The 8,098-nt window shown below is 41.8% G+C and overlaps 2 gene segments (V, D, J or C); both read right to left on the bottom strand.

Moving 5' to 3' along the window:
* Window positions 1-1,075: 1,075 nt before the first annotated feature.
* LOC131480576 (T cell receptor alpha variable 18-like) lies at window positions 1,076-1,952 on the bottom strand. The segment is given in 2 exon segments: window positions 1,076-1,659; window positions 1,772-1,952. Coding segments are annotated over 2 exon segments (369 nt in total).
* Window positions 1,953-6,198: 4,246 nt separating this feature from the next.
* Window positions 6,199-7,867, bottom strand: LOC131480569 (T cell receptor alpha variable 17-like). The segment is given in 2 exon segments: window positions 6,199-7,567; window positions 7,715-7,867. Coding segments are annotated over 2 exon segments (405 nt in total).
* Between the last annotated feature and the right edge of the window lie 231 nt (window positions 7,868-8,098).

Below are 8,098 nucleotides of genomic sequence, written 5' to 3'. Positions count from 1 at the left end.
AACATCCACCAGCCCATTCAAAGGTTGGGTCAGAGGGGGCAGGCTATGCTGGGTAAAGGTCTAACACCTGCTGGCTTGTATAAGATCTAGGTCTGGGAGTGGACCTAGTGGGGAAACTTGGGAAACTCTCTTGGCAGGTCATAGCTCCCACTGGTGAACACATGATTCAGGTCTTAGAAACTCACATTATATGTCATTTCCTGATAGTTTTCTTAAAGAGAACCTTAGAAATAAAAGTAGCATCAGGCCCTGCATCTGCCCCTGCCAAGAATATAAGACAGATTAAGGACATAAAGGTTCTCAGAACTTTAAAAGAGTAGAATGCACTTCCCTTGTGAGCTGTGTCCCCTGGAGGTTCAACAAGAAGCCATCATTTCTGTTTTGTGTTTTTGTGTGTGTGTGTGTGGGGAGGGGATTATTTTATCCATTTGGGATCCCAGTGAACAAGAGTACAAGTATATCCTACCCTCTTGTAAACAGTAACCTGAGTTCTTTGAGTGCTGAGTTGGACCACTGCAGAAGGGGTAAGGATATATATACGCAATAATACAAACAATGTTAGATTTCCTAGTTCTCATCAGGCTGGAATCCAGAGCCTTCCCTTGTCAGATCCTCAGATACAGAATCTGGTCATTATTTTGGCCTTATGTTAAAGAGCTGGTGGGATAATAAGATACATGGAAAGATGTGTCAGCAGGTGTAAGCAAGTTAGACCAGGGACATAGCCCTGGCTAACTGGGATGTTTTGAAAGTGCAGTGCAATTGACATTGGAAGCATCATTTCAGTCTTTGCTCTTGTTATAGAACTGACTTGAACAGCAGCATTTCTGGAGCAACCGCAGAGCACGAAGAACTCAAGGGAAGAAGGGGATGAACACCCCAGTAATTGGAGATGGAATTCCTGCAGCTAAAGTCAAGAAGACATACAATCCTGATTCCAGGAGTTAAAAGATTCAAGGTCACACATAGCCTGTGAAATTTTTCCCCCTCTGGGGAACTTTGTAAACACTTTGTGAAATATTTCAGCACAGATCAACTGAGCATATAGCAAAATTGGCATTACTGCTTGAGAATATTTGCCCATTATAGAAGAGACAGAAGTACTAAACAGAGAAGTCTTGTTAAAAATCACAGCTTTAATTTCACTCAACTCTGTTTCAGCCACAATTCCTCTCTGGGGAGTCATCCAAGAACTCCATGGTTCGTGGGCTCTGTTGCATCAAAGTTGGAAGCTCCTGTCCTTGGAGGAAGCCTCCAGCACAGGACGCTAGAGAGGGAAGACAGTCCCTGCCAGGACTGCACACAGCCAAGCCCCACCTGCACCCTCAGGGTTTGTGTTCAGCTCCCCCCGCAACTACTCTCACTGTGTCTGCAGACCACAGAAGTACACGGCTGAGTCTGACATTTTCACAGTGGATTTCCTCAGGTGGAAGGAACTCTGGCTCTTGACATGACTGGCCAGGAAGCCTTTGCTGTTCACCTCCTGGGTTTCAGATGAACTTTTCAGGAGGAGCTCGAGCCCCTGGTGTTGAGACTGGATGTACCAGTAAAGGAAAGGTGGATAGCTGGTCTGGTAAGTGCAGTTCAAGGTTAGTTCTGTGCCTTCCAGGAGAGTGACCAGGCCTTCTGTCTGGGTCACAGAGTCTCCACTGGCTCCTCCTAATTAAAAAAAGAAAGGGTTTTGTTATATTGGTAATGTAGAAGGGACAGTCTGCAGTCCAGAAGGGGTAAAAGGTCATGCTAAGATATCTTAGACTTGAAGACTACTCACCGAGGATCAACAGAATCACAAGTCCTGAGCTGGAAGCTGGCAGCATGACCAATGAGAAGCCACAGAACATTTTGTTCACAGACACACAAAAGCAGAGAGGATTCTTCGTCTAGTTGCTTGGTCTTTGGGAGAAACGTCCACAGAACTCTGGCTTAGGTGTTAAGGAAGACAAGTTTTCTACAAGATCCTGCCACAGGCTGTGACAGGGGTGTGGTCAGAATGCAATTGGACTTTGTGTCCAATCAACACCTGAAGGAGTAGCACCCTCTTGTGTCTGCTTCTGTACTTGCAGTCTGCTCGGCCTCTGATACTTGCCTGGGACTGGAACTTTGGGCATAAATTATAAAGAAGGGAAATGGGGTGAGGGGTGGAGCCCCAGGAAGGAAGCACTAAACCCTGCAGAGCTCGCAGGATGCCTGGAGCTGAGACAGCACATATTTCCTCTATCTTCTCTTGAAAGTACAAGGTGTGCTACTTCTTTAAATAGCCTCAGTCCCAACATCTAAGGTTTGTTCATACTTGGTGTCATTTTTTTGACTCCTTAGGGTATGATGAGAACACAAAAAAGCACGTCCTGAAATATTTTTGGCATAGTCTCCACTGGTCTCCTGGAGCCCAAGACCCCTGCTTAGAATAACCTTTTCTCCCATACCATTTCTTGAGTAATTCCTATTAGTCAAGAAACGGCATTTATACCACCTCTCTAAAAGAACGCCCACTCATGTCTTCAGGCTGAGTCCCACAAGGCTTTGCATGTTGTCTATCACTGTCCATTCCATTTCGTAGGATACACTTTAGTGCCGTTTCTCAAGCTATCCTTGATGCCCCTGAGCTCAGACACTTAATCTTATAAGAATCAGTAGTTCATTTCCCAGAGCATGCAGGCCTCTAGTTCAAAGGGGATGCTCAAAACACATCTAAAAAAACTATTGAATAAGGATGAATATGGCGCTTTAGAGGATAAAGCCACCACCTGTGACACAAGCATCCTGTGTGTGTATCTGTTTGAGAACTGGTTGCTCAACTTTCAGTCCAGTGCTCCAGTAACATACCTGGGAAAGAGCAAAGGTTAACCCAAATGCTTGGGGCCCTGAACCCATTTGGAGACCTTGAAGAAGCTCCTGACTCTTGCATTTGATTTGACACAGCCCCTGCTGTTGTGGACATTTAGGGTATAAACCAATAGATGAAAGATTGTGTGTGTGTGTGTGTGTGTGTATGTTTGCCCCACCCATCCGCTCTGTAATTCTGTCTTTCAAATAAATAAATAAATATTTTAAAAAGGAATCGAATAACTGAATGAATAGATGTCTCTGGTGAGCAAAACTATGATTTCATGAGGTCCTGGCCAGGCGAGAGTGTATGTCTCAGACCATAGGAAGACTGGCTTCTTCCAGGAGCAGACTGAGGACCTGGGTAACAAGTGCATTTAGCGTTTTTAAGAACTGAGTAAGGTGCACATTTTCCTGTGAGGGGCCACTCCCATGGATGCTTTTAAATATTAAGATGTAACACATGAAAATAAAATTAGATATAAACTTAGGCACATAGATATTGTATAATTATCAACTCAAATAAATATATAAGCCAAATAGAATTAAAGAATTAGTGAGGGATGATTTTTTCTGAAACTAAAGATTTAATTTATTAGAAGAAAAGCTATGGATATGTAATTCAATAACTGACTTCATAAACATGATTTGGAGCTTGATGTACTATTGATTAAATAATTATGATTAGCAATTACTAGAGTTTGCGGGGGAATATTTTCTATTCAATAATGCTCATGTAAGTCTTTGTGCAATTTTATTAATATTTAACAAGGCCCAGAAAATTCATTGCAGGAAAAATATATTTTGTGTATGTTTTGTCACATTTATGTTTTCTTAATTGAATGTTTATACTTCCAATCAATAAATGTGACCAACACATCCTCTTCCAATGGAAAGATAGTAGGGACTATGGGAATGAACATTCCTGGGAGTTAATCCTATACGGCTATACTCAAAATCATAACTAAATTCTTTTAAAACTTATCCCACTTAAACAGCCAAGACATCTTCATCTCAACAGTGTCATTATTCCTTTGCTCTTAATTTAGTTTAAATGACATTAAAAACACCAGAAGCAAGAGTGATATACTGTTATAATCATCTAGATTATTAGAAACAGACTTTTATTAATCTTCATCTCCACACAGAAAGTACCACTTAAAAATGCTCACAAATTCCTGTATCTCAAGGTTGGCAAACATATTTGATTTCACCTTTTTATTTGAAAGGCAGCAAGACAGAAATAAAGAGATCACTCATTTACTGATTCACTTCTCAAATGTCCACAACACCTGGGACGAGGCCAGGCTGAAGCCAGGAGCCTGGAATTTCATCCTAGCCTCCCATGTGGGGTCACAGGGAACCACATACTTGAGTGATCATCTGTTGCCTTTCAGGGTGCGCATTCTCAAGAAAATAGAATCAGAAGTGGATCTGGAATTCAAGCACAATCACTCCAGTATGGAAAGCGGGGGTCCCTAGTATGGAAAGTGGAGTGCCAAATGTCCACCAGAATAAATGTTTAGGCATTGAATTGCAGTCTTTGCTGCAACTACTCAGCTCCACTATTGTCAATGTGTAAGTGACTGGGCATGGGTGTTCTCCAGTTATACTTTCGGTACAATATTATGTGGCAGTTTTGACATTTGGGCTGTGGTTTTCTGATGCTTACTAAGCCCTCACAATATTCTATATGCAACTGAAGATCAACAGACTGAAACCCGAGAAATGCAGGCTTATCTTCTTATTGGTTTCTTCCCTATAACATTATCATAGCTTATTCAAGGGGCTTAAAAATAAAGCAGCTGCATTAAATAAGTGAGTGGGCAGAAAGAAGAAAGAGGGTGGCTTGATGACCTTAGGGTCCAAGACACTTTGGTGCTTAAAGAGCTCAAATAAAGGTCTGAGCCATTTAGGGATGCACAAAGCAACAGCAAAGATGGCCTTTAATCAAATAATGAAAGGAAGGAGGTAAAATTTGGGCATTTGAACAGAAGAAGTTTGTGATGCTAAACATTCCAGGCTTCCTTCAGCTCCTGACTCCCAACATACCACATGAAATGTACAAGATGAGAAGTTCCAGTTTCTCTATCCTTTGAGATGAGAAAAAAAGTTGAGAAAAAATAAAAACAAGAAAATAATCTAAAATCACTCTGAGGAAATTGTACAGGAGAAATGAAGCGTTTTAAGTTGGACCCAAATTAGAGAGAGAAGAAACACATTGTGAATGAAACTGGAGAGGTGGTAAGAGCCACCTCTGTAAGTTCTGTAAGAAATATGAAGACATGGGTCCAGCACCATGGCCTAGTGGCTAAAGTCCTTGCCTTGCATGCACAAGGAACCCATATGAGCGCCGGTTCTAATCCCAGCAGCTCCACTTCCCATCCAGCTCCCTGCTTGTGGCCTGGGAAAGCAGTTGAGGACAGCCCAAACTTTTGGGACCCTGCACCCACATGGGAGACCCAGAGGAAGTTCCTGGCTCCTGACTTCGGAGTTACATTCACTTGGGGAGTGAATCACTGGACGAAAGTTCTTCCTCTCTGTCTCTCCTCCTCTCTCTGTATATCTGACTTTGCAATAAAAATTAATAAATCTTTTTTAAAAAGAAATATGAAGACATGTGTCCATCCTAAGAGCAAATGCGGATCCATCTGCATGGTCAACGTTTTCACTCTTACAGGATCACTGTTCCTACAGTCAGAGGAGTGCTTTGAATGAGAGCATGTCTATTTTTCTGGGGGCAGAAGGACAAAGAAATAGGATGGATTTTAACATTTTGCATGAATTGTGATGTCTTCTGGAAGACTTGTGGAGTAGGTAACTTCCTTAGAACTAGGCATAGATTGGGCATAATAAAGTCAAAAATGAATAACTGTGAGCCAGAAAATCATAGGAGTCCTAATATACCTTACACTTAATGCATATTTCTTCCTCTTTCTTTCTAAAAGAATGCCTTTGGAATATAGATGGAAGTATACACAAAGAAATATGTTTTTCCCACCATCCTTACAGATGGAGAGGTGTGGGGACAGTGGACAACATTCTTGTGAATACAATGTAAGCAGATGCTGTTGGGTCATGTTCCTGGAAACTGAGCTGGTCAGCATGAATCCGTTTGCCCTTCAACTTACTACTTTTTGCCTAGAAGGTGAATAAAGTGGAAAGATCTCTAGAACATCTTGAAAACACAAAGATAACTATGATGCCTGAAGGATGAGAAATAGTAAGGAAAAAGGATCCTGGATTCCTCACAATATGATAAAACTACACTATCAGCCCTGTTCATTGTAAGATTTATTTATGAAGAAATATTGACTCCACCTTGTTGAAAAAAAAATCGCTTGGGTTTTCAGTAATGTGAAGCTCAGCCCATCTCTGACTAATGCACGTGGTGTTCATTTAAATATAAACCCATCCCTTCATTAATCACTAAATCAGCCACAACTGAACATAATTGTCTAGATGATTCTGACATGAGTGATAATGTCAGATCAATGTGTGGCTCTCATGAAACATTGTCCCCCACAGCCAGTTTCTGCCCTCCCCCACCTTCTTCACTGAGCACACACACAGATAGAAACACTCTAATTTTATCCACAAACACATTTTCAACAAGTCAAAAATCTGTCAAGAAAACCATAGCCAGCATTTGTTTATCTTAGTAGGAACATGAATAAACAGATGGAAAGGTGTTATGTGTTTGATTATAGAAGTATCTGCTTTCAAAACACAGAAATGCACGATGTAGTTGAGAACATATATTTCTCATTTGGATGGGGAAAATTATTACTTTCTTGTAAGGTTTCATTTTACTAGTAGGAAAACTAAAAAAAAATCACATAAGTAGAACACAGCAGTATCACATTTTGATCTTTGTTTTCCTAAAGATTCACATCTGAGTCTGGCTACACAACGATTTCACAGTGACACAGTGACACATTTGGTTAAGGCCCCTTCTAACCTAAATCTTGATGAGTCCACTGTTTCCCACATAGGATTTAGAAGCTTGTAAAGAATTATTCCATGCATTTCAAAGACCCACCTGGGCCCCAGGGAAGCATACAAAGGAAAGATAAGACCCTCTAACACTGAGAAATCCCTTGTCATCCTCCACAAGTGTCCAGGGCTTACTTTTTTGTTTTAACACATTTACAGTAGAGGAATCTTTTGGGCTTATCTATCTGAATTCTTCATTTCCAGTGAGAAGATTGGAGGCTGTTGCATTGTTAGACAGGATTGAGCCTGACATTGCAGTTTCCCACTCCAAATTCCGTGCTCTTTTCCCTAGTCCAAGATGCTCAAAACACAAGTCACAAGCTGGGAAAGTTGTCATTTCATGTCTCCAGCTTTTTGTAGACTCTCCTCCCTGAAAGATAGAGACTCCAGCACTGTCAGAGTCTCCAAAAAGCTGCTTCAGAAAGGTTTGTGCAGGGGTGGCAGGTGCCTTTTGAGTGCTGTGCGTCAGTGGCACAGAAGTAAGTAGCAGTGTCTGCAGGTTGGGCATCTGTGATGGACAGGGTGCTTCTTTTGTTGGAAGTGTCGAGTGTGGCTCTGAATCTTCTGCTGGGTTTCTCTCTCTCATTTGAACGGATTAGAATCAGCAGGATGGGGCCTGTGCCCGAAGCTTGTCTATACCATTGTAAATTGGTTATAGTTGTTTTGTAGCTGCAGTTCATGGTGGCATTTTCACCTTCCTGGATGATCAGAGCCTGAAGCTTCTCTTCTTCTTGTTGGCTGCTCACCCCTAGGCAGAAACACAGACCAGAGATCATGAGTCAATCACTACATTTTAAGATTACAATTCAATATTAGTAAGAAGCCTTTACCCCCTTAGTCATGTGAACTTTGAAATTGGATCTCCCTGTTTCTGTCACCATGACCCCCAACTCACTGGTCAGCTGAAGACAGAAAATCACTAAAGTCCCTCCCAGGAGTTTCTCCATGTTTCTTCCTTTCTGGATCTCAGAGTACTCAACTCTGAGGATTGAACTAGAGGTAGGCCCCTCAGTCAAATATTCTCTTTACTGAATGTATATTAGGCTCTTTCTCTCCTAGTGTCTCAGATGTCTCACCTACCCAGTCAGACAAGCTCAACCTTTGGTTTGAAGACACACACACACACACACACACACACACACACACACACACACAGAGGATTTCAAAACAAGGGAAGCCTGAGTAGAGGAAAACACTGCTATCTAGTGGTGACAGTGCTGCACTGCTGGTAGCGCGTGCTCTGCAATGGTGAAGCACGTGTGGAACTAACTCAAAAGAA

Source organism: Ochotona princeps, chromosome 6 (genome assembly GCF_030435755.1).
Source record: "Ochotona princeps isolate mOchPri1 chromosome 6, mOchPri1.hap1, whole genome shotgun sequence".
Lineage (NCBI taxonomy): Eukaryota > Metazoa > Chordata > Mammalia > Lagomorpha > Ochotonidae > Ochotona > Ochotona princeps.
Note: the sequence above shows the minus strand (reverse complement) of the source record. Positions and strands in the feature narration are given on the sequence as shown.